Raw genomic sequence first — 24,894 nt, 5'->3', positions numbered from 1 at the left:
GTTTGGGTATAGACATGAGAGGAAGAGGGAAGTATCACTTCCATTTGGGGGTACAGCCATTTGGCTGCTTGAGGTAAGGAGGGTGTACCTTAGAGTAGGCAGAGACAGTAAGCCACCCTGCCCCCGACTTGGAAGGGGAAACCAGGGGTTAGGAACTGAATGAAGGTACTGCTAGTATTTTGTAGTTTAGGGACCTTTCCCATTTTTTCCAGCTTCCTTTGCTTTCTCACATTTAGCTTAACACAGGAATCCAGCATGTATTATATTTAAATTTGGCAGATAAGGAAACTGTGGCTCAAAATTGAGAAGTGACTTGCCCAGGGTCCCATGGCAAATTAGTAGATTCAAGCTCTGGCTCATGAGTTGCTCCTTTCTACCACCTCCTGTTGCCTCTGGGAAGACTCACAGGTGTTGAGGAGTGGAAGCAGGACTGGCACCTAGAGCCCTTTTTGACAGACTATCCTCACCACCTCTCAGACAAACCCTGGGCACGGGGGTGTAGATCCGCTCACAACACCGGTGGGCACCTCAGCCAGAAAAGGAGAATGAGCGAAAGTCTGTAGAAAGGGGGAAACTTTGTGGCTGATTAGGTTTTATTTTGTTTGCTTGCTTGCCTTTAATTACCTGAGGGAAGGGATTGGGAGTTAATTCCCCAGGAGTTCAGACTGGAGGAAGTTGTAACTGGGTTGTAACCTTAGCTTCCCTTTGGCTAAAAGAAAAGAAAGTTTGCTTTTTGATGGTTCCATTAGACTCCTAGATCTGGAAGGGTCTCGGAAGAGGGAAAGTGATGTGGTTCAGGAGTCAGCGATATGTATGCATCTTCATGTGTCGTAGCTGTTTTCCTCTTTCAGAGAGTGATCATTCATCATTTATTCATTCAGTAAATGTAAACACTGTGCTTGGCTCTTCAAGCGCTGCTCAGAGCCTTCCTTAGGCCAATGGCAGCCCTACAGACTCAAATTTTAAAAATCAATGGAAGTCCGCATGAGTAAGACACATGTAGTTATTGGTTTGAGGACCATGAACCTTGACTCTATAGACACTTCACTCTCCAAGTTGGAATGCTGATAAATCTCTGGGTTTCTTCAAACAAACAAACCTAGGCAACACCTGGAGGTTGGCAGAGTAGGTCCAGAGAAGTGTGGCGCCAGTTTGAACAAAGTGAGTCACAAAGCGCTCTGCCCCACCTCCCTTCAATTTTTTACTTGGGAGGAAAAAGGGGAAAGAAAAGTAACAAATAAACAACTTGAGGCTGACAGACCGCATTTTGAATTCCAAACAGCTGGTTAATTTTTAAATTGGAGCCGCTGCCCTGGCTGCAGACCTGAGTGGGAGAGCCAGGGTGGGCTTGGGAGTTCACTTCTCCAGGAGGAGCTCTACTGTGCGTCTTGAAAGCCCATCTTGACTCGAAAGTGGTGGTTCTGAGAATTGCTTACAGTGATGTCATCTCAAACAGCTCACCCTCTGCCATCTCCTAGAAGTAAACACCACTGTGCTGTGGCACCAGATGCGGGGAGGGGATCTCTCCAGGGGAAGCAGAGATGGCTTTGGTTTGAGGTAGCCAGGAGCAATTAAACTGTGTCTGGCATCAATATCATGGCTTCAGAGCCAGGTTCAGGGCCACTTTATGGCCTGCGGTGAGAAGTGTGTTACTTTCCTGAGCATTTGCTCAGGCCAACCCAGAGCTACCTGCAAACGTACCTCTTTTTGTACTCAGGAAATGTCAAAGCCAACTGCTGTGAAACTTAGCATTTTTCCAGCTCATGGTAGTTTACACTGTGGTTTTGGTGGGTGTCAGACCCTGGGGTATAACCCCTTTCTTGCTATTTCAGTTCAAGAAAACAAAAAACACCTTTATTGACAGTCTTGCTGTGTACCTGTGCATTATTCCTGTTAGTTCTCCCTGTGACCCTGTTGGTTGAGGTAGCTGTTGCTGTTATTTCCATTTTATAGGCGAGGACACTGAGGCTCAGAGGCTCGCCTGCAGCGTGCAGTTAATAGATGACACAGCCAGACTCGGACCCCAGGTCTTCCAGTGCCAGGCCCCCACTTGGCAGTCTCCTTTGGAAAGTAGCTGATATTCCCGTTAGCCACAGAGCAGGCAGAAAAGAGTGAAAGGAAATGGAAGAACTGTCCGTGAAGCTTGCAGTTCAAGATAAGTTTCGAGCCAGAGGAGAGTTTTACTTTCTGAGTTTTCAAGTCCATTCTTCTCTTCCTCCTCTACTCTTACTGGCGTCCATCCCACAGAGCACGAACACCTGGCCCTCCCCTCTCCAGCCTCAGTCTTTTGCCCGAGGAAATCTCAGAGGAGCTCGCATTCTCCATGGAGGGTCCACGTAACTCAAGACTTGGCTTACCTTTGGACTGTAGTCTCTCCTTACTCACTCTTGTTTATTTGCCAAACAGGTTGTAAAAGTGAGAGCTATCCATTCGGAGAGCTCACCACCCTCTATCTGCAGTTCAGCCTGCTACTGCAGCGTGTGGTATTGAATTTCGTGTTTTTTTATGGGACCAACACTGGTTTCTCTAGGCTCAGAATCTTAAAGTTCCACGCCGTTCTGTCCAGGCACCTGTGCTATGTTCATATTATTTGGGTGTGCCCAGTTGCTTTTATTGTCCAGTGTCCCCTTATTCCTTCCCTATCCAGGCCCAGGGCTGTAATAAGCGGACACACCAGTGCACCAACACATCTGACGTACTGGGGTCGAACTGACAGTGATGGAGGGCAAACAAGAGCTCACTTTTCCGGCCCTGCTCTGTAGGGTTTCTGTCAGGGGCAGAGTGATGAAGAAGAAATGGGCAGCACCCTCAGGGAGCGTGCAGTCTGAGGGCCCGACGGCAATGCCACACAGAGGTCAAGCCAGGCGCTTGGGGAGCACACGGAAGCGACCCCTGCTCCGTGGGCTTTGCAGTTTACCTGTTCGGTCCTCCCTTTACAGCACCTCCCGCTGCCTGCACTCAGGCTGGCATGGAGGCGTTTACTCATGGGCACCAGCGCAGCCCCCTTCCGTCGATCGCCCTGGCTCCAGTCTGTTTTCTAAACTGCTGTCAGAATAATCTAAAACACATTCTCAGTCCATTCACAGCTCTCCCCAGAACCTTCTGCAGCTCCCTGTTGTGTACTGAGTAAAACTTCAGCTTCTTGCCCCGGCCCTCCCAGCATCCAGCCTAACCGCACTGCTCCAGCTCTGCCTGCTCTTCTCACTTCCCCTAGATCTGCAGTATTTTGTGCCGCCTTGAGAACACACCCACAGGCACTCCTTTGAGTCCACCAGGGTGGATTAATCACTGTTAACATGGGGCCTCTGCCCGTGGAGCTCACCTTCCAGTGAGGAAGGTGGATATATGACATGTTTGTGGTCCAGTGGGTTGAGGGCTGTCATAGAGGAACGGACAAAATACATCGCTCAGGGGTGTGTCCTGTTCTAGCCCCTGCCCCAAAGAGGCTTTCCCTCCTCCTCGGAGTGCTCCTTTTCCTTTACTTGTTCCTTACTTATGGATCTTAGCATTTTGTGTCTTATTTTGGTTAGTCGTGAATGTTCTGTCTTCCTAGCAAACGATGACTTCCTCCAGGACTGGGTCCTGCCTGCCCTGTCCCCTTATCCACAGTGCTCAGCACGTGGTGCACATCCTTAGATCCACATCGAAATCGTGGACTTCTGGAAGACAGGTGCAGTTTTTATGCTTGGGGAGAGGAAGTATAGGGGACAGAAACCTCTGTAGCAGCAACTTGTTTTTCAGGACGAAGCTTGCAGTGGGATTTTGAGGTTTCATTCAACTTTGTTCATCTGGAAAAAGTCAACATTCTTTATCACTCCCTTGACTAGAAGAAACCCCACACTTGGGGAAAATAGCTTCCAAAGCCACGTTCTTCTTGATTTGGTAGTTTTAGCTCATTCAGGGCTCAGGTCCCAGCTTGGCATCGTTGGTCCAAATAGATCACTTGCTCCAGAAATGCTTTGGAACATCTACAAAGTTAGCAGCAAAGCAGGGGATGAGCCGATTTCATATGCAAAGATTGCTGCATGTCATCAGTGGGAGACTGCCAACAAAAGGATTTATTTTTTTTTTAAAAAAAAAGCAAGTGAAACTTTTAATTTAGGTTTTGACATGTTCTACTGATGGATGTTGGAGCATAGATTGGAACTTGCCTGCTGTCATCTGTTGCAGATTCTACTGAAATGTTAACCATTGAAGGTTCAGTCTGATGTGATTTATCTTGTTCAAACACCACATATTTTTTACAATTAAATAGTATGTGTTACAGATAGAGTACCTCAGAGCTCTAGTTCACAGGAGGAAAGAAAAAATGCCCTCGGCAAGTTGAGGTCTTGCTCTTTGTGTGTATGTGGTGTTTTGTAATTTAAGAGCACACTAGTTTTTATTTTTAAAGACACACCAGAGAAGGCGAATTCAAATTTAGATCTTTGACTCCAAGATTAATTCCCTTTCCATTGTGCATAACTGTTTTGTCTTATAAGCTCCTTAGAGAAGATGTTTGTACCTTTTGTTTTTAAATGCTTACCAGAATCGCATACCTAACCCTGAGGAGGTTCTTTCCAGTTTGTTTAGGTAACCCTTGTATTGGAGTGAAACGCAGGAGGAGGAATGGGCATTGGTTTTCACCTTCAATGACTAACTTACTAAATACTTATTAAGTACTCACCAGGTTCCAGGTTCAGTGCTAGGAGTTCCCACAAACTCTTATCAACATCTTTGTGGGATGGAGCTTCATGTTATCCCTGGAGAGGAGAGCTATTCAAAGAGTTGTCTCGTGGGTGCTATAGGTGCTAGGCAGTGGACTGTCTTCCCGCATGCACAAGGCCTAGGTGTGGGCCAGTTCAGTCAGAAAGGATGGCACCTGAACCAAGGTAGCCTTGGCCGTGATGGCTCTGAGACTAAGTATTAAGTATTAAGTATTAAGTAAGGCGAATCCATGAGATTTGGGAACTGATGGGTTGTGGTGATATGTGTGCTGACGATGTGGTGACTTGGGCTCCCCTCCCTCCGTGGGGAGCTCTAGAAGAGTGGTTGTTTAGAAGGGGAGGTGATGAGTTGGGCAGATATTCCAGGAGAGCCCTTGGGCTTGTGGGGAGGTCCAGCACCGGGAGACGGGGCTGAGATCCCAGCATGGACACTGTCAGGCACGGACGGTGCGGTCACAGTGGGAGAGGGCGCACAGAGAGGAGCCGGACTCTTCAGAACACCAGCCGTTAAGAGCTCAGCAAAGAGGAGCTTGGAGCAGGTGCTTGGGAAGGAGCAGCCATAATCAGGTGATAGACAAGAGAGATGTGTGTCCTGGAAATCAAAAGAAAAGAGAGGCCTTTGGGTCCCAGGTCTAGGCTTGTTCCCATTTCTTTTAACTATACAACTACTTTATCCTCTTGAGTTCACTGGGGAGACATAGGATAGGACACCTACATATCTAAACAAGAGAATAAAAGATTTGCATGAGATGATGTTATGGGAATTTTTGATGTCTGAGTTTTGCCCCAATGGAAGAAGGACCAGAACTGCTTTTCAGGGTCCAGAAAGCAGAGTTAGATCCAGAGAATGGAATTCATAGGGATCGCTGGAAACAATGTAATAACAGTGGAGAAAGGGCAGATGGCAATGGAAAGGGAATCGAGCATGGTGATGAGCTCCCTGTCCCCGGAGGCGGCAAGCAGGTGAGGCGTGTTCTGGAATAGAATCCTGCCCCATGAGAGGCTTTGGTTATATGACCTCCAGGTCACTTCCTTAAGTATCAAGGAGGAAGTGTTAGCTGAAATAAGATAGGCTTTGAAGTCAGACGTCTGCGTTCAAATCACTTTGCTACTCACAAGCTGCTGTGTGACCTTGGGGAAGTCACTTCTCTGAGTTCTGGGCGTTTGTATCATGGAGATAATAATCCCCTTGCCCACTGTGTTATTTAGCAGGTAAAATGGAAAAGTGTCTTTATTAATACACAGTAGACACTCACTAAACATCAGCAGCTGTGAAGGAGAACAGTGGCTAAGAGTTGCTGAGAGACCAGCTTGCTTAGTTGTGAGTACCACCCGTTGTGCAAAGGAGTGATCTGGGGGAACAAGCACATGCACAGAGCAGACAAGTTTAGAGTTTAACTTTTCTGGGTTTTCATGAAAGCCTTGCTGCCTCCCCCCATGTTTTGCCCCTCTGTGATTCTATGCTGGTGCAACTTACTACCCGGGCAACAGCCTGGTGGAGAACACGATGGTAGCTAGAAAACACGAGGCAGCAGGATGAGGCTCCTGGTTTTGCCTGTGCCCCAGCCCCGTGCCCAGAGGAGGGAGAGCAGGGTGGCCCACTGAACCCTGGTTAGCATTTCCTTCCTTCCCTCTCTGGATGGCCTCAGTGGGACAGCTTTTCTTCAGAGGTGCCCACCTGGAGGGATGAGATCATGTAGATCTTACCCCGTACTGTGCAGAAGAGAAAGAGACCCAGAAGTCCCTGTGGCTGGCCAGTCACACAGCTGGAAGGACTTGTTGAGGTTCTAGCCCAGCCCTTGTGCCGTACAGAAAAGGAAGCCCAGAAGCAATCGGTCACCCGGAGTTATAGAGCCAGTCCTCGAACCAGCGTCTCCTGATTTCTTTCTGCCACACCACAGCAGGGAACTCTGCTTTTTATTGTCCTGGCTAGACACAGTCCTTGAAACTTGGGAATTTTGTCTGCCTTGGATTTTATAAAAACAAACATTACAGGCCTGACAATGCAGTGTGCGTGTCTTCTCTGTGGCTTGCCTGTTTTTAATGCAAACATAAGACTCTACAGAATTTTTGAACAGATGAAAAACTTTAAACGCACATCTAGATATTTTTGAAACAAGACCAAACCTTTGTAAAACATGTTATGTTTAGCCTTTCAGAATTTCATCCTAGCTAACCCACACCAAATTAAACTCCCTGGAGCTGGATTTTTTTAATTATCCATCATGATTGTATGTAAAATGGGAGTCAAGACAGTGCCTCTTCCATTTTAACTACACTGCAAATGCTTCAGGGCTGCCTTCATGTTTGAAAACAGCCTTGTGTTGGGTTTCCTGTTCACCTGCCTGTTTTCTAAAATACTATTTCCTTATTACCGTGTCTTCATCCTCCCTTCCCCCACTGTAATGGGATGTTTCTCCCTCTCAGGTTAAAAACAAATATCAGCAGGTTTTACTGTATTTTATGGCTTTGAATAGGGACTCTCTATGATGACTATTTAAAGCTTAGTGGCCTTGATCGGCTTGTGTAGTTGAGGGGTTTGGCATCAGGTCATATTTGTAGAGTGCTTAGTTCGGTTTGGGACTGTATCTCAGCATTCTCCCCGGATATAGGCAAGGTCTTAGGAGAAAGGCGGGTGCTTCAGAAGTTATGTTGATATACTCACCATTATCTATGTGCCTTTTTCCTTCAGTTGAGAAGTTACAGCAACTTGGTAATTTTTCTCCTGCTCCTATAGGAGAATGGGATGATAAGAATGGCCTGAGTGTCATGCAGAGGTGGTTTGAAATTCTGGCTCTGCCAATTAATAGCTTCATGTCTTTGATTAGCCACCTCACCTTCTGAGCCTTGATTTCTTATTCGATAGAATTGTAGGGATTAAATAGAGTGGTGTTAGTAAAGAATTTGGCACAGGGTCCAGACACGTAGTAGGTGCTTACTTAATATTTGTTGAATGGATGAATGCAATTAGCTGACTCCCTAGGAGCTGGAAAGGAGAAGGAGATAACTGATGCCCAAAGCCTTGGTGGTTTTCTTTGCCCTGGAAACAAAAGAATTGGAAAGTCAGAACCAGTGAAGATTCTCTTTCAGAGGCCACACATTCATTTCTGTTTACAGTGAAACATTACTTGGTCTTAAGCTTGGGCCAATTGCAAAGGCAGGTTGACTAAAGATTTTCCCTCATCCATCTGAGTCAACTGCTAGTTTCTTGTGTGGTTTCCTGGAATTCAAAGCCAGAAGCACACTCCAAAGCCACATTAAAATGCTACATGAAGTCTCTTGCTGTCTTAAGTGATCCACACCATCATTCACCTTCATTAATATGACCAGTTCAGAGTTCTGGCTTCTTCTCACCCTATGTTCAGTCTCCTTCTAACACCTCATCCATCTTGCTTGCCATGGCCACATTAATCTCCCCAAACCCCCCTTTCATCAAGTCGCAGGGTGGCAGACGCCCTCGGTGGCTCCCTCTGCCATGGGTTGAAAGCCAAGCATGCCGCCCTTGGGGCAGCCTAACGGCCACTATTTAGTACATGAGAGGCACTGGCTTGGTGCTTTACATGCACTACCTTTTAGAAAACAGTTGATTATCCCTACTTTACAGATAATGAGACTGAGATTTGCAGGGGTTAAGTAGCTTGCCCATGTTCCCACAGTTAGTATGTAGCAGAACTGGAATTCCAAACCAGAACCACCTGATTCAAAAGACTGGGCTATTTTTTATTAGATCTTGGGCCTTTCTCCCCAATCATTTCTTTCACTTTTTATGATGATACTGAATGAGCAGTAATCTTCTGTGGACTAGGTATGGATGTGAGGCATCACCTTCAACTCAGGAATAGTTAGGAAGGCCTGGAGGCTAGAGGTTGGCCCCATGTGAGCCAGCGTCCATCAGGAAGTCAAAGTCTGCATTCTGGCGGAGGTTCTTAGAGCATACTGGTTGTTGCGGACCAAAAGACGAGGACCTCTTACCATAGAGCTCCACCCAGAATGGGGGGCTCAGTAAGTGCGCACTGACTACAGAAAAGGAGGAGTGGAGGCCCCAGGTCTTCCTGAGCCCCCACCCAGGGAGCCCAGGGCCAGGAGGAGACTGGTGAGCAGTAGGATGGAGCCAGAGGCCAGTTAGCTCTAGAGGAGCCTCAGGAGCCGCCTGGCCAAGCGTTGGACAGCCAGGATCCAGGTCAGGAGGCGTGTGATTAGAGGTACCATCTGCTTCTGCTCTTGTCGGGGTCTTATTCCTGTCATTTGAGAGCTTCCTGTACCATGCAGCCTACCTTTTCGGAGGACACCCCAAGGCCTGGCTACAGTCTGTTTCTATTGTGCTGGGGTGGTTAGACAGGCCTGGTGGGAGTGCAGGAGTAAAGTGGTTTCTGCTTTGGGCTTTAGGCCGGGGGTTTGGATATCCTTATCCTTAGCCTTTATTCATTCATTCAGCATTTATTCTGGCTCTTCCATGTTCCAGGTGTGTGTTTAGAGAGAACAGAGCTTAGGCTGAGAAGGCAGAGGAACCTAGATCAAATCCTGGCTCTGCACCTTCCTATCTGGGTGGCCTAAAGGCCTCCTTTGAATCTCATTTCTTCTTTTATGGGGGGTGAGGAGGAGGGGAGAAACAAACTATGGCTAATAATACTTAATGGCAGGGTTGGTGTGACATGTAGTAACAGATGTGAAGAGCCTTATGGTGGTATCTGATAGGTAGTAGGCATTTCACCAGTGGTCCTATTGTTTAATTAAAGTATAATTCATGTAAGATCAAATTCACCATTTTAAAGAATGCACAATCCATTGGTTCTTAGCATATTCACTACATTCTGCAACCATCTTCACTGTTTAATCCAGAACTGCCAAACCATTTCCCACAGTGGCTGCCGCATTTTACAGTCCCGCCAGGGATGCACGAGGGTTCCAATTTCTTCACATGCTCCCAACATGTTATTTTTCTTTTCTTTTCCTTTATTTTCTTTTCTTTTCTTGTCTGATTATAGCCATCCGAGTGAGTGTGAAAGTGGTATTTCACTTTTGATTTGCATTTCCTTAATGACTGATGGTTCTGAACATCTTTTTATATGATTATTGGAACAGCCTCTTTTTTATTATTCTTCCATTAAGCATTTTTGTGTGATGAGTCCCCATTGTATGGCCAAGCCCATGATATGGGCCCTGCTCTGAGGTTACTCACAATCCATTGGGAAGGTAGATGTTAAAGCAGATCATTGCAACATAATAAGAAAATAGGATACAGAGAAGATGCTAATAGTAAGTCCTCGCTTAATGTCCTTGATAGGTTCTTGGAACTGTAGCAAGACAGTATATCATGAGTCCAGTTTTACCAGAAGCTAATTGATATAAACAAGAGTTAAGTTCTTATGGCATCTCATCAACATTATAAGAAAACATGTTGTATGAAATGATGTTAGTCAAGGACCTGCTATACAATGTGTAATGGGACCTTTGAGGAGGAAGGAGGACAGGAGTGGAGTGTGTCAAGCAAACAAGGAAGGAGGAGGCACTCCAGTTATGCGGGAGAGCAGGGAGCCTTGGGTGCAGCTGGTAGGAGGGGGGACTCCTGTCATCGGGTAGGGAATGGTACCCCGCCCGAGTGCTGCCCAAACCAGGAGAGTGGGCAGGTCACCTCCTCAAGAAGCAGGTTTCACACAGCAGGTCCTGCTGAGCCTCATCTGCTTGTCTGCACAGGCTCTCTTGTTTTCAATGCACATTAACGCAGCTGATTTGATCCCCACTTGAGTTAGATGTTGCATCTCCATTTCCCCAGAAAAAGGGAAATGACACTCACTGACCTAGAGGCTTGCCTGACTTCTTCCCCACCAAGTGGCAGAACTGGATTTGGAATCCAGGTTGTCTGGTTCCTAGTTCTTTCCATGCCTGCAGGCTGGACCACAGCTCTTCTAACCTTGGCATGCAAGGCCATGCATTCTACACACTCCAACTTCCTTCCTCACCTCTCGCTCCTGCCTGTAACTGAACAATCTTTTGTAAGCATTCCAGTCTAAATGTCTTCCCAACTTTCCCCTTTTGGGCTTCAATTCTTTACCCCTTTTGGTTCCAATTCTTTACCCCTGTTGTGTGGTCCAGATCCTCACTGTCCTTGAATAGCTATTCTTTTATGAGCAGTGACTGTCCAAGCGCCATTCACTCTGCTCAACTTCTTAACATAGAGATTTGACCATCTTCACGGCATCCTTGCAGTGTGAGTAGAAATTCGTTACGTCAAGTCACAGATGAGGAAACAGGCGCAAAGTAATGTAACTTGCCCAAGATCACCCAGCAAGCGAGGAGATTGCCTCAAAGGCTCTCTCTTCTCAAAAGCCTTCTGTGGTCGCACTGATGGAAGTGACCTTCCTTGCCCACAAGGGCCTATAGCAGTTACCCTCCCCTTATTCACATTCAGTATTGGATTACCTTTCCATGACTTTTCTTGCGCCCCCCCAACTGGATGCTTTTTCCCTCTGTCTCCAGGCACCAAGCGAGGTCCTGTAGGTATAAATTCTCGGTAAATGTTAAGGTCAGGCGTAGGAGGAAGAACTCCAGACCCTGGTTCTAGGTCTTAGTTCTCACACTGTTCGTGTCTGTCATGCCCTTGCCCAATGCGGGGCTCTTCAAGATGGAAACCCTGCCTCTGCTGCTCCTCCTGTGTCCCTGGGCCTGACCGTGTGTATGCATGGACTTCACCATTTGGAACCCCAGTTTCCTCATCTGCATTTTGAAAGGGTCAAGTGAGATGATCTGAGGGTCCTTCTCCTTTTAAAGATTAGTGTTGTCAGTTGGAATGATTGCTTTTCTACACATCATCATGATCCTGAGCAACAGAGTGTCAGCTTAGGGGCGCAACACAGCTGGTCATTTCCAGTTTGGTGGCCGCATCTCGAAATTTGCCTGTGAACTTGTCAAACTGAAAACTAGCCCAGGAGCTTTGCCCCAACACATTCAGAAATCCTAACACCATCCTCTCGTCTCTTGCCTCTCTCTCTTTCTCTCTGTTTGTTTTTTCCACCTGTGAAAACACCCACCCGTCCCATTTCTGGATAACTCCATTGGAGTACTTTCTTTAGGTTTTTACATTTTAGCAGTTTCTTGGCTTGGAAAGAGTCACAATGATTTATTGGAAGGAAGCTGTTACTCTTTTTAGAAAAACCACCTCTCTAACGGATTGTTCACGTCTAACCCATCGGGTATATTTTATGGACACAAAGAGAACCAGGACAGGCTTTGCTTCTGGAAGTAGAACCCAAGCTCCTCCAGGCAGTGGGAAAGGCTGTTTTCATCTTGAACCAGGAGGAGGTTGTTAACAAACACCACCTCTTTTTCCTCTTGGGCAGGTCCCTTACACTCTATTCCTATGCTGTTCCAAAGTCATTCCTTTGTTTTTAAGTTGTATCTTTATTCACCTTATGCTTAGGGAAATAAATGATTCCTAATACGTTGATAATAGCAATTATAACATCCGGTTCATTGAGCACCTGCTATGTGACAGGCACTATGCAGTGAGCTCTGTGAATTATTGCCGCGATCTGCCCATGGCAGAGGAGACGCCTGAGCTCAGCTAGACTAAGGCCGTGCCCCTCCTTCCTCAGCCTGTCGCAGAAGAGCTGAGGGTCACACTGAGGTTCCTCTCCTACCAGAGTCCCACCTCTGACCAGCTGGGGCTCCATTCCCAAGACCGTTTGGAAAGATTTGGCATTTGACTATATTCTGGAATAGATGTGAGCATATAAGCTTCCTTCTCAGCTTTACTAACAAGTTGTGAGGAGAGAAGCCTGGCCCGAGGAAAGTGTGAGAGTGTGTTTAGCACAATCACATATGTGTGCGCACACGCACTCACACATAAAGACCCTCAGAGACAGAAATTAACTGGCAACCTCGCCATGTGCCACCTCCAGCACTGGGCAACGTGCTGGCAGCTGCATTTAGGACACAGCAGTGGGAGCCGTGGAAGAGCGTAAGAAACAGTAGTTCCCAGAGTCTCCCAGTTCAATCCAGTAAACAAGATGCCCATGTTTTTAATCACAAAGTGTCAATTCCAGAGCATATTCAGGTTCCTACCTCTGGAGCTCTCCTGATTGAACTTTTACTTTTGACATGCACTGTGAGAGACAGATTTGGGAGATCAGGTTTGAAATCTGGGCAGGAGAAAAAAAATTCTTTTAGATGATCTGAAGTTGATATGAGAAAGCAGGGAAAAAAAAACATCCCTTTGGAGTTGTGAGCACTTCACAGTTTGTAGCGCACTTCAGTATGTGCTGTTACTACACATAGTACTGGGCGAGTTACCAGAGGCCTGTTTCCCATTCCTGGCTCCTCCACAAGCCCCTTCCATCCTCCGGGCCTAAGTTCCTTCGTCTGTAAAGTGAGAGAGTTGGGCCAGTTAGTCGCTGAAGCCCATAAAACTCTGTCCTGTGATCTGATACCAGTAAAAAGGCAGTAAATGTTACTTGTTGCTCTTTTTATATCTGTCTTACCTCAGCCTGTCCTCTGTCTGGGAGGTCCCTGTCCTTTCAGCCCTGGCTTTACCTCCAAAGGAGCTGTCATCCCTTTCATGGCTGTTGGTACCTGAGCTGGCGGAAACCCACCAACTTTTTCTGGGAAGTCACTTGGCTTAGAAAGACCTCGGTTGTTGAGAGATTCATGTGCTAGTTAAGTTTAGACCAGATAGCAATCTAAGGACCTTTTCAGTTCCCAGATTCTAGAATTCCATAAAAGGCCACCTTTAAGATGTACTTAGAGAAACCTGTAAGCGAATTCACTGGATACCATTTCAACGCTTTGTAAGGCAGTGGTGTTCAGCAAACACGCCCAATCCCAGAGTCCAGTGTGCACTGCCGCTTTTAGGGTCCCTACATGCAGGGGGGACAAGCCCTGCATTTGTTTGCTTTTCCTTTTTAACTGGTCTGGCCTCTGTCATTCTCTAGCTTTTAAGGACATGGGCATTTTTTAGCATTTTGACTCATAATGAACCTTGTTCTCTTGATATACGTTTTAGAAGACAAATCTGACCTTGAAAACAGTGTGATGCAGAAGAAAATAAAAATCCCCAAACTTTCTCTCAATCACGTAGAAGAAGATGGGGAGGTTAAAGATTATGGGGAAGAAGATTTACAGCTTAGACACATCAAGGTAACAAAGTCTTTCCTTTTGTTGGAAGTATGTGGGGGCATTTTCAGATTTTGACAGCTAAAGAATTCTCACCTGGCCTTCTCTCACCTTGTAAATGCCCCCTGCTGTCACAGGTTAGGAGAGGGTTGGGACGGCTAGTGTGTTGCTGGCCAACCTTCCGGGGAGCCCTCACTCAACGCTGTGCCACCACCAGGCATGGTCCTGTTTGTGCCGTGTACCCAGTGTCATCGCTCTGGAAGGTCTGGAACAGTGCATTGTTCCCTGGCCCACAGTTCTGGAGAGGTCTCTGCTGAGCCCCAGAAACACTAAGCAATCTCTTCTTGGGCAGCAGTTCCAAGCCAGTCACTATCCTCTTGCCACCAACAGCTAAGGGCAAAATCCCTAGGAAAGGGGTGAGCCAGGTCACAGAAAAGGGTTTATGGGCTGGAGGAGAACTTTTGCACAAGGTTGCATTTCCTTTGGTGGACACCCAAGTTGGTCTCCTCCAGCCTTCACTTGTAAACCTAATGAAAACCTTGCTCAACAAGCTAAGTCTTTTTGTTTGTTTGTTTGGGTGGTTGGTCGGTTTGTTTTTGTGTGTGTGTGCGCTGGGTACCACAGAAGAAGGGAGGGGAAAGAAGGATGCCTTCTGCACTGACCGTGGTCTGACTTTGGACACACGGTCAAGGATATTCCCAAGGCATTCTCCAAAAGATGCAGCTGAGCTTAGTCCATGCATCCATTGCACCTTGGCATGGGCCTGGCCCTGTGCCAGTCCTTGCGGCCATAGAGATTAGCCAGGTATGGTCACGCCCTTGGTGGTCTCCCAGCATCGTGGTGCAGACAGATATCTAAAGTGATCATTACAATTTTAGCGGATAGGTTCATCTAGACTAGCAGCACCTTATCCCAGTCGATAAAATGATGGGGTAGGATTTTGTTGTGAAACTCAATCTCAGAGTCATGGTCATTTTCTTCTTCAAATTTACAGAAACTTAGTGAGAAATTAAGTCAGGCCTGAACTGACACAGTCACGTTACCTAGAATCTTGTGTCCTCAGCTGTCTGTGCCTCCCACAAGTGCCCCTAGTCAGGAGAGCGCCAGCCCTCCTGCCCTGGGTGAAGAATTCCATTGGTCCTATCACTCCCATGCCCCGTCAATGGATGCTTTATCCACTGGAGCTGGAATTTCCTCCAGCATTAAAGCCCCTGGGTAGTCCTGGATAATTTCTCTTCTCAATGAACTGTCCGTTCTGTATCCACTGTCTTGCCAAGCTTCAGCTTGGCCAGTGTCCAAGGAGAGGCTGACAGACATGGGACAAAGAGCCTAGGGTTGGAAGTTGGGCTCCAAGTTCAGGGTCTGGCTCTGTCTGTGGTTCACCGCATGACTCTGAGTATAGTCCTTCCCTCTCTGAGCCCCAGTTTCCTTGCCTGTATACTGAGGGAGTTAAGCTGCAGAACCTTTCAACACTAGCATTCTTTGAACTTTTCATTAAGTTAACACTTATCTAGCCCCTGCCAAGTGCCAGCCTGGGTAGGTGTGGAGACACAGAGAAATAAGACATGGTTGCTGCCACCAATGACGGTGGATGAGAGTTCTTAGCATCCTTCCCAACTAAAGCATTCTTAAGGAAAAGGTTACTTGATGGAATGGCCCCCCTTTTTTTTTCACTTTTATGTTTTTGTTGCTGAAGAGATTTGAGTGCTAACTCCCTTCGGATGACTTGGCTTGCCCTGATTTCTCTCTGATTCTCTGCAAATACACATTGAATAAGTCACTGCCTAGGCCCTAGGAGTGGGGCAGGGGCTGGGGAGGGTGGTTATGGTATAAGACGCATCAAAGAGGCAGAGTGATGGAATGGAAAAAGTGCTGGCCTGGGAAACCGGAGTCCCAGTTCTGCCACCCCCGAACTGTGTAACTTTGGGCAAGACCCTTCCTCACTCTGTGCCTCTGTTTCCCCATTTGCAAAATGAAGGGCTTTGACTGAGTGTTTGCACCAGTACCTCCAAGCACTGATGTTCTGTGGTTCTGTGATTCTAGGATTGTCTGGGGAAATATTGAGCCGCAGTCCAAGGAAAGTCCCAGCTGCCCTTGCTGAATTGATTCTCGTTGTCCTACACAGAGACCCGAGGGGCGGAAGCCAAGCGAAGTGGCGCACAAGAGCATCGAGGCCGTGGTGGCCCGACTGGAGAAGCAGAACGGCCTGAGCCTGGGCCACAGCACGTGTCCAGAAGAGGTCTTCGTGGCGGCCTCGCCGGGCACGGAGGACATGGACAGTCTGGAGGAGGCCGCTGTGCCCCGGGCTCTGTATGAGGAGCTGCTGCGCACCTACCAGCAGCAGCAGGAGGAGATGCGCCACCTGCAGCAGGAGCTGGAGCGGACGCGGAGGCAGCTGGTGCAACAGGCCAAGAAGCTCAAGGAGTGCGGGGCGCTTGTGTCTGAGATGAAGGAGCTCCGCGACCTCAACCGCAGGCTGCAGGACGTGCTGCTCCTGAGGCTCGGCAGCGGTGAGTGCCCCGCGGGCCACCTGCCGCTGCACACAGGTGGGATGCGTAGGGCAGCCCCTCCTCCAGGAGGGCACAGGGGAGAGCAAGCCGAGTGCTGCTGAGGCCAGGGAAGGGCAGAGACTTGGCTCAGCAATTACCCCAAGAGCCGCTCCCCTCCCAGTGAACCTGAGAGGAGCTCATGGATGCAGCGGCCTCAGCAATGTAGAATGTCTAGAACACAGTGGGCTACGCCAAGAAGCGTGGCTCCGAGAACAAGAGCACACAGGGTGTTTGCCACCACTCACTTAGGCATTCATTCAGCAAGAGGCAATACCAGGGCTCATAGGGAACCTCTCCAAGGAGGTTTTAGGATACATTAAAGAGAACTATGCGTGATCCTTAAAAAGTCACTCCTTTAAGTCAGAAAGTGATACATGCCATGGGAGTGATGAAGATAAAATGTTAGGAGGGTTCAAAGGGTAGGGAGGGGTTATTTGTAACTGAGGGAGTCTGCAGGAGGAAGGGAGGCCTTGACCTGGGCCTTGAAAGGTGGGGGGTATTTTAAGGCACAAGAGGAGGCCAAGGGCGGCAGCCCCGGAGTATGGGGAACACCTGGAGCATACTGAGAAAATACACTGCAAATGTGGTCTGAGGGCAAATAATTGAAGGCTTTGAAAAGAGTACCAGCCTGCGGTGTCTGGACTTGTTTTGGTAGGAATGAGAAGCATTAAAAAGCTTTTGAGCAGAGAGGCACATGACCTTAGGAAGATTACTATGAAGATGTATAAAACTCCTTTGGTTTGCTCATAGAAATCAGACTCATACTGCACCCAATTTTAACAAACAAGGTTTCTAGTTTTTTCTCCTCTTACATGGTTTAGAAACAGGAGTACGGGGAATTCTGAAAGACATCGAGCTTGACAGCAGGAAGAAATGGCTGTTTACCATAGATGAAAGACAGAAACACTTTCAGAACACAGGAACTCAGAATTACAAAAGATAGAGGACAACCAGTTTTGAGGAAATCAATATAACGTAAATTCATAGCCTCCACAGCCCTGAGGATAGTTGCGGATAACCCTGCATCAGTGTGCCTTACTTATAAAAGGGAGTCATCTAGTGTGGGAACACAAGTTCTGTCCCTAGAGTTTAAATCAAATACAATCCTTTATTCAAGAAGGAAGTTCCCATTATCTAGATCACAGATTTATATGTAAATCCTCATTCCCCTTTGAAGTTTAGATACATGTGCCCATACCCTACCTTACTTGTATTTTAGGTGCCCTTAATTTTTTTTAAATCCTCACCTGAGGATATGTTTATTGATTTAAAGAAAGAAGAAGGGAGAGAGAGAGAAACATCAATCAGTTGCCTCCTATACCCACCTAGACTGGGAACTGAACCTGCAACCTAGGTACATGCCCTGACTGGGAACTGAACCCACAGCTGTTTGGTATTTAGGACAACGCTCCAACCAACTGACCCCCACCCCCGCCCCGGCCAGGGCAAGGTGCCCTTTACTTCTTAAACTATATCCCAAGGAAGTAGGATCTCAGTAGATCTTCAGGATGGCCCAGGGCATCAGCCGAGAGGCCTTTTCATGCCCTTGCCTCAGAGGAGGACCCTGAGATTGGGACTTACCCAGAGTCACTCGGGAGGCAGGAGCAGGAGCTCTTCTCAAACCAAGTCTTCTGGTTTCTATCTGGTAACTTCCTCACTCCCCAACATGGCCTTGGCTGTGGTCGTTCTCCCAAATCATAGCTGTTAAGAGGTGTGCAGTGACACTAAAGGTCACGTGTGGTGTGCGACTTAAAAGGTTATTAAAACCCTTTATTAAAATCTCAGCCCTGGCTGGTGTGGCTCAGTACATTGAGCACCAGCCTGTGAACCAAAGGGTTGCTGGTTCGATTCCCAGTCAGGGCACATGCCTGGGTTGGAGGCCAGGTTCCCAGTAGGGGGCATGTGAGAGGCAACCACATACTGATGTTTCTCTCCCCCTCTTTTTCCCTCCTTTCCCTTCTGTCTAAAAATAAATAAATAAATAAATTAAAAAAAAAAAAAGAAAAAGAAAAAGAAAAAATCTCAAAGAAAAACCCTAACTAAAAATTCGTGAAAGCTGTGTTGATCTTGGAGTAGGGGTGGGAAATGAGGACAGAACTGGAATTTTCAGAGAGAAAAAGTATGCCCTCGTCTTTGGATGAATGACTTACTTTCATTGCACTCTGTATACCATGCCTTTTGTGAACTCCTTGAGGGGAAAGCACAGTAACACCAGCTCTCCACAATGTTTTTCTGACTTCCAGGGAAACTGCCTGCTTTACATGGCCATGCACTGAGCTTAAACCCCAGAAACCACTCCTAAACCTCTGGGGCAATAAAATATTCTGCATTGTATATCAGTAAGTGCTTCTTTAATCTTAAAACACTTAGACAGACTTGACCTTGGTTTCAGGCTCTCCCATCTCGTAGGCCTTGAATGCTGTCATGAGAGCCAGTGGCCAGCTCTTCCCTGGTCTGAGGCACTGTCGTCACCGCAGTGGGATGGACTGAATCGAAATCAGCTCAAACCACAAGCGTGCAGGCACCGCCCACCATTTGCAGTGCCCGTGTTGTGAGCTACACGGGCACCCCAGAAAATCACGCCCGTCACTGCCTGTGAAAGTTTAAAGTCCTTCGATTAGCGCTTGTTAATTGGAGATTGAAAAAGTGCCAAATTCTAAGAGAAATCCATAAGAATATAATAAAGGGGTCCCTACCTTGAGGAAAGGTTGTTGTTCCCATGTGTCTAGCGTAGTCCCTGGAACCAGGCTTGATTCAAATCCCAACTTCCTCACTTCCAATTCTGTGGCTTTGGAAACCTTCTTGTCCTTCTTCTTCCCTTTCTTCTTTGCTTCCTTTTCTCTTCCACAGTATTTACTGGTCTTCTGTTGTGCACCAGGCTTTTTGCCCAGTGTTAATATTTTGATTTATTAAGAAACAACCCTCGCCTTCTGCCCTTGAGGAGCTCACAGTGTCATCGATGCAGCCTGTGGCGGCGCAGTGCATGCACGCCACCACAGGGACAGACACACACGGGACTGTGGGACAGCAGAGGAGGGCACCCTGAATTCAGGGGGTCGGGGAAGAAAGGCTTCCTGAAGGAAATGACTTCTGAGCTGGATCCTGAAGGAAGAGTGGGCGGGAAGAAGGAGGAGCAATTTAGGCAGAGAACACCTCTCTGAGCCTTAACAAAAGAAGGTCAAGAAAAGAACATCAAAAGATGTTCTCATCTGTTAAATGGAAATAATAATATCCTTCTCACAGCCTGTGACACACTGCTGTTAGCTCCTTTTCCATACCATTTAGTGAAGGTGCTAAGACAGAGTTTAGTTTGGTTTTTAACTCTAGCTTCCCCAACCAGTGACTAGCTCTATGACTTTGGACAGGTTAACTAACTTCTCTGCCTCTCTGGATCTTCTGTTCTAGAAAACAAAAGGAGTTGTATGTATGTAGGTTCATCTGTTCATTCAATCATTCAGTTCATGTAATCTGAGCCTTGCAACTTGGGGATATAAAAAGAAGACTTGGAACTGGAAGTTCGGTAGGCAGTAGTGATGTAAAGCATATAAGAAAGATTCTAGGGGAAGGGCTAGCATTTGAAGTAGATCTATCTTTTGGTGAGTCTAGGAAGAAACCCCTCTGTTGTAATAGCTCCTGATCCATATAGAACAACAAGAAACCTGGCTTAAGGCAAAGAACAGCCAGAAAGTGGCCAAGAGACCCTCTCTGATTCTGGGCGTGATGTGCCCTTTAAAGAGCACATCCTGGCCTGGGGTTGATGTGTGGCCTGGGCTGTACCATACTCTGTCCCCTGGACCTGGCTTGAGCATTGTTTTTGGAGGCCTGTGCTTATGTATTTTTACATGTTCACCTTGTCCATGGGCCCAGCCTGAGGGCCTTTGTCCACCTTGGGTGCTGAATCATTCATAGTCTAACAGGCAAATTCAGAGACAGGGGAAGCCAGCAGGTCAGGAGGTGCTTAGTTTTAAAAGGAAGGCTCCCCTCTGGGAAGAATCATTGCTGAACGTTCTATGGGTGGGAAGGGACAGAGCACAAGGGCCTTGCTTCTTGCACCTAAAGGGTGCAAGGACTTCACCTTGCTGAGGTGAAGGGACTTCAGGGTAGCAAGCAGGTCCCCTAGCAACCAGGAGTACCTGGTGGGGACAGCAGCAAAATGGCATAAGATGTTTTAGAGATGTCACTGGATGGCTCACCTTTTTGTTTGTGCATTTATCCATTCTTTCATTCATTCCACAAATAATGAATGAAATAGGAAAATGAACTTAACAGGAAAAGATCCTCTAGAATATGGTGCATGGAGTTGTGGAAGAGCTGAGAGAGGATAGAGGCTGCCGCACTCATGTCGCTCATGAGGAAACAAGCCCAGGAAGTGTCATGGCATATTTTCAGGGGTCTCCTGACATTTGGTCCTATGTCCCCTCTCTCTGGGCCCTCATCCCACCTGACCTTCTTTTGTTCTTGGGACGTCATCGTCACTGACCTGGACGTGACCCCTCTGCCCCGCCCACCACCCCCAAGGACCTCTCTCTGCAACACAGAGCTTCCCTTTTCTATGCTGTTAGCATGGGAAGCAGCCCTCTCCTGTGGAAGGACCCTCATTCTCCTACCCTTCTCTCAGGACCTCTGTGACAGCATCAAACTTAAGTGAGGAAGTGTATGTAAAGAACACAGCAGTCCCTCCTTATCCACGGTTTTGCTTTCTTTGGTTTCAGCTACCTGCAGTCAATTGAGGTCCAAAAATATATATGGAAAATTCCAGAAATAAACAACTCATAACTTTACATTGCGCACCATTCTAAGAAGCATGATGAACTCACTTCATTCTGCTCTGTCCCACCCGGGACGTGAATCATCCCTTTGTCCAGCGTGTCCACACTGCACGCATTACCACCCGTTAGTTACATAGCCGTCTCAGTTATTAGACTGTGGCAGTATCGCAGCACTGTGTTAGTAACCCTTCTTTTCCTTCCTAATGACCCCAAAGTGCAAGAGTTAGTGATGCTGGCAATCCGGATATGCCAAAGAAGAGCTTCCTCTAAGAGAAAAGGTGCGTATGTGTAGGAAAAAGCACAGTGCACCTAGGGCTTGGTACTAACTGCATCCCCTGGGGGTCTTGGGACATGCCCCGTGGATGCGGGGAGACGACAGTATAGCCCTGTGGCCAGTGTGTTATAAGTGTACAATAACTGTCAGTCCCTTTTCCTTTCCTTTCCTGCTCACTTTCTCCCAAAGAAGTAAATGCAAAAAGCATGGAGGTATTCTAATTTATAAAGTACAGATTCACTTGCGTATATACGCATTTCTTTACTCATTCATTGAACAAACATTTATTGAGGATATGCTTTATGCCAGGACTGTGTTAAATGCAGGAATATAGACATGAATAAGACAGTCTTTTAAAAAATTCCCCAGCTAGGGGTGGGTGAGTAGTGTTTATTAAACTGGGACTTGGCAGACTACCCAGAATTCCAAGGGAATGAGGGGAAACAGAACAGTGGAGAGCCTGTTGCTAGAGTGAGCTCTAGTGTATGCGAAGGAGTAAACTCCTGGGTCTCTCTCGGTTTCTTCTCAGCTAAATTCTTTGTTCCTAGGAGGTCAAGGACAAACCTTAGATATCCTTCTCAGTTTTTAGCACTGTATGTACCTCTTAGATAGTTAAATTCATTTTGGTATAATTCAGGTAATGTTAGTTCAACAAAGGCTCAAAAGGGCTGCCTGAGGAAAGTAGGGAGGAAGAGATGAAATCCATGCCTTAAAGGTGCACACAGAGCCCTGGCTGGGTAGGTCAGATGGTTAGAGCATCATCTGAATACGTCAAGGTTGTGGGTTCAATCCCCAGTCAGGACACATACAAGAATCAACCAATGAGTGCATAAATAAAGGGAGCAACAAATCAGTGTTTCCTTGCCTCTCTCTCTCTCTCTTAAATTAATTTTTAAAAACAGACGCACACACAGTCCAGTGGGCAGCACAGACCTGTGCACAACAGAACGCTCGGCAGCACAAACAGGTGTAACGGAGGAGGGGGCCTGTGATGGTTTCAGGTTTTGTGTGTGCTTTGTCAGGGAATGTAGGTGGAAATGATGAATTCTCACCAGAAGAGGCATAGATAATAAGAATAATAACAGTAATTCACATGCACATGGCACTTTACAGGTTTCAAAGCACCTTGATATTTTTATATCATTGGACTATTCCGATAACCTTATTGTGAGGCCAGGTATAAATTATCATCTCCATTTGAGAGCGGAGAATGCAAAAAGACAACGTCTCTTTTGGCCAGATCAGAAGCTGGTGGAAATTTTTGAAGAAGGAGAAAGCCATTGTGGCCTGCAAATCTGTCTTGGCTCTTTAGAGCTGGCTTTCTATCACCTCTGTTCCCCCTGGGCTCATGCCTTGTGTTCTGCCCAAGGTCTGTGAAAATACCAGCTTTGATCTTTAAAATCCTTTGTGGTCTAAGCTGGATTCTTTAAGCACAGGTCTCTGATGGTGTCTTTGAAAAGGCAGCTAATATCAGCCAAATGCCTCCTGCTGGCTTTCCCTGCACTGGAGGCAACCAGGGCTTTGGCAACAGATATTACTCAGGTTTGAATCTCAGCTCTTTAATTTATTACCTGTGCAACCTCAAGCAAATGATTTAACTCTTCTCAGCCTCCACATTCTCCTCTGTAAAATGGATATTTTCATGCCTACCCAGTATGGGCAGGACAACCAGCTCAGTGAGTAAGAGCCTGCAAGGCTCCTGAGGTCAGAAATACTGGGGTTTTGAATTCTGGCTTTCCCATAAGCTAATCTTGTTACTTTGGGAAAGTTGCTTAACTTCCTGGGCATTCGTTTCCTCATCCATAAGGTAAAGGCCATGGTTGTACTAACTGTTAGGGCCTGTTTAAATGAATAAATGCATGTAAAGACTGCCCGGCGGCTGGCACAGAGTAAATGCTCAGTGGGTCCAACGTTACTGATGAAAGGTCACTTGAGGATGCACATGGGATAATGTGTGTGCAGTGCTCGGCACAGCAGAGGCAATCATCGCCCTACACAAAAGCACAGCGGTGGTCGTCTGGCATATCTTAATCTTTGGTCAAATCCTGTGTCTCCTGGAGAGTGCTACTTTCTCTTATAAATCCTCAGAAATCATATTTGAATAGTCCATTTTACAGCTATGCCTGGACTTGATTTCACTGGTCTGTAGCTTATAGACTTCTTCCCTCACCCGCATTTCCTGGGCATATTTTCACCTTCCCAGCTCACGTCCTGGTCCACTCCTTTGAACCCTTTGATCCTTCAGACATCGCTAGTGATGGCTTGGTTTCCTCCCAGCCCTGGCCTGTCTACCTCAGAGCTCTTTTCCATCTCCTTCTTCCTTCAGTTCATTCTCACCAGTAAGCAGGATCGCCCACAAAAGTTGGTCTTTGAGAGAGAGAGAGAGAGAGAGCCGAAAAGGATGGGTAAGACATCCAGTCAGGTCAGGTTTTCTTATCCCCGTCAGCGAGGGGAGGCCCGGGAGGTCCCCAGCCTGCCACCCACCTCCGGCAGTAGTGGAGCACGGCCAGACACCACAGTGCGCAGCGCCTCCTTAACTTGGATCCAAGGTAGGAAAAGATGTAGTGACGAGAACTGGAATCGTTTCTCTTAAACATATGGATCACCTTCCACTTGGAAGGACTTATTGCCCTGTTGACTAAATCAGAAGTAGCCACAGTTCATGCTAGACTCTTTTAAGAGGTGATTTCAGAGTGCAGGACAGTCTAAGACCCTCCTCCTTCTTTCTCCCTAGAGCTTATTGTTCTGGGCAGTGGGGCTGAGGGCCAACTCTGCACTGTCCCTCTGCTACCTGCTCAGGCAGCAGGAACAAGCAGGAGAGCGCTTCTCCACTGCCAGAATAGGAATGTGCCTGCTGGTCTTTGGCTTGGGTGTGGCCCGTGTCACAGGCCTGTTTGCTGCCGGATTTGGCAGTCAGAGGAACAAAGTGGGAAAGGTGGGCGAGCGTTCCTTCTGGGCAAGCGCAGGCCTCTTTAAAGGTCTGCTTTGCGCCGGAGGGTAGATCCTTTTCATACATACAACAACCTTAGCAGTAGATAATATCTTCCGGATAAAACTCAGAGGCTATCTTCCCTGAGGCCACACAGCCAGGAAACAGTAGAGCCAGGTTTCAGACGGAGGCGGGTCTCACTTTTCCAGGCTCAGGCAGACCCATCACTCAGGCTCTGCTAGTGCAGCCACCTGCCCCGTTGCCTCCTGCCTGCCCCCTGCCTGCCCCCTGCCTGCCCCCATGATCACACCTCCTTCGTATACTGCACTGTGTGCTGGGGCAGCTGGACTCTTGAGCCATTGGGTGGGATGTTTCCTGCCTAATCTAAGAGGCCACTGTTTATTCAGTTTTAACCTTGCCAAGTTGTATGTTCCTAAGACGCCGAACAGAACATTTCCAGAGTTTTTTTTTTAATAGAAATTATCTCTTTAAAGAGAAACTACCCCTGCCTCTCATCCCCATCTTATAGATGGGAACACTGAGGACCAGAGAGGAAATA

The 24,894-nt window shown here is 47.2% G+C and overlaps 2 protein-coding genes across 2 annotated transcripts in view; both read left to right on the top strand.

Moving 5' to 3' along the window:
• The window catches only part of AGBL4 (AGBL carboxypeptidase 4), a 1,003,652-nt gene that overhangs the window by 774,271 nt on the left and 204,487 nt on the right, over nucleotides 1-24,894 (top strand). The window lies entirely within an intron of this gene.
• Nucleotides 1-24,894, top strand: part of BEND5 (BEN domain containing 5) — a 49,563-nt gene that overhangs the window by 1,166 nt on the left and 23,503 nt on the right. Inside the window, exons 2-3 of the mRNA XM_054572849.1 lie at nucleotides 13,705-13,838; nucleotides 15,940-16,324. Of these exons, the coding sequence (XP_054428824.1) occupies nucleotides 13,705-13,838; nucleotides 15,940-16,324 (519 nt within the window). The remainder of the gene's footprint in view (nucleotides 1-13,704; nucleotides 13,839-15,939; nucleotides 16,325-24,894) is intronic.

Source organism: Pteronotus mesoamericanus, unplaced genomic scaffold (assembly GCF_021234165.1).
Source record: "Pteronotus mesoamericanus isolate MK-2021 breed Mesoamerican mustached bat unplaced genomic scaffold, CSHL_Meso_final contig_105, whole genome shotgun sequence".
Classification (NCBI taxonomy): Eukaryota; Metazoa; Chordata; class Mammalia; order Chiroptera; family Mormoopidae; genus Pteronotus; species Pteronotus mesoamericanus.
This window is presented reverse-complemented; position numbering and strand designations above follow the sequence as displayed.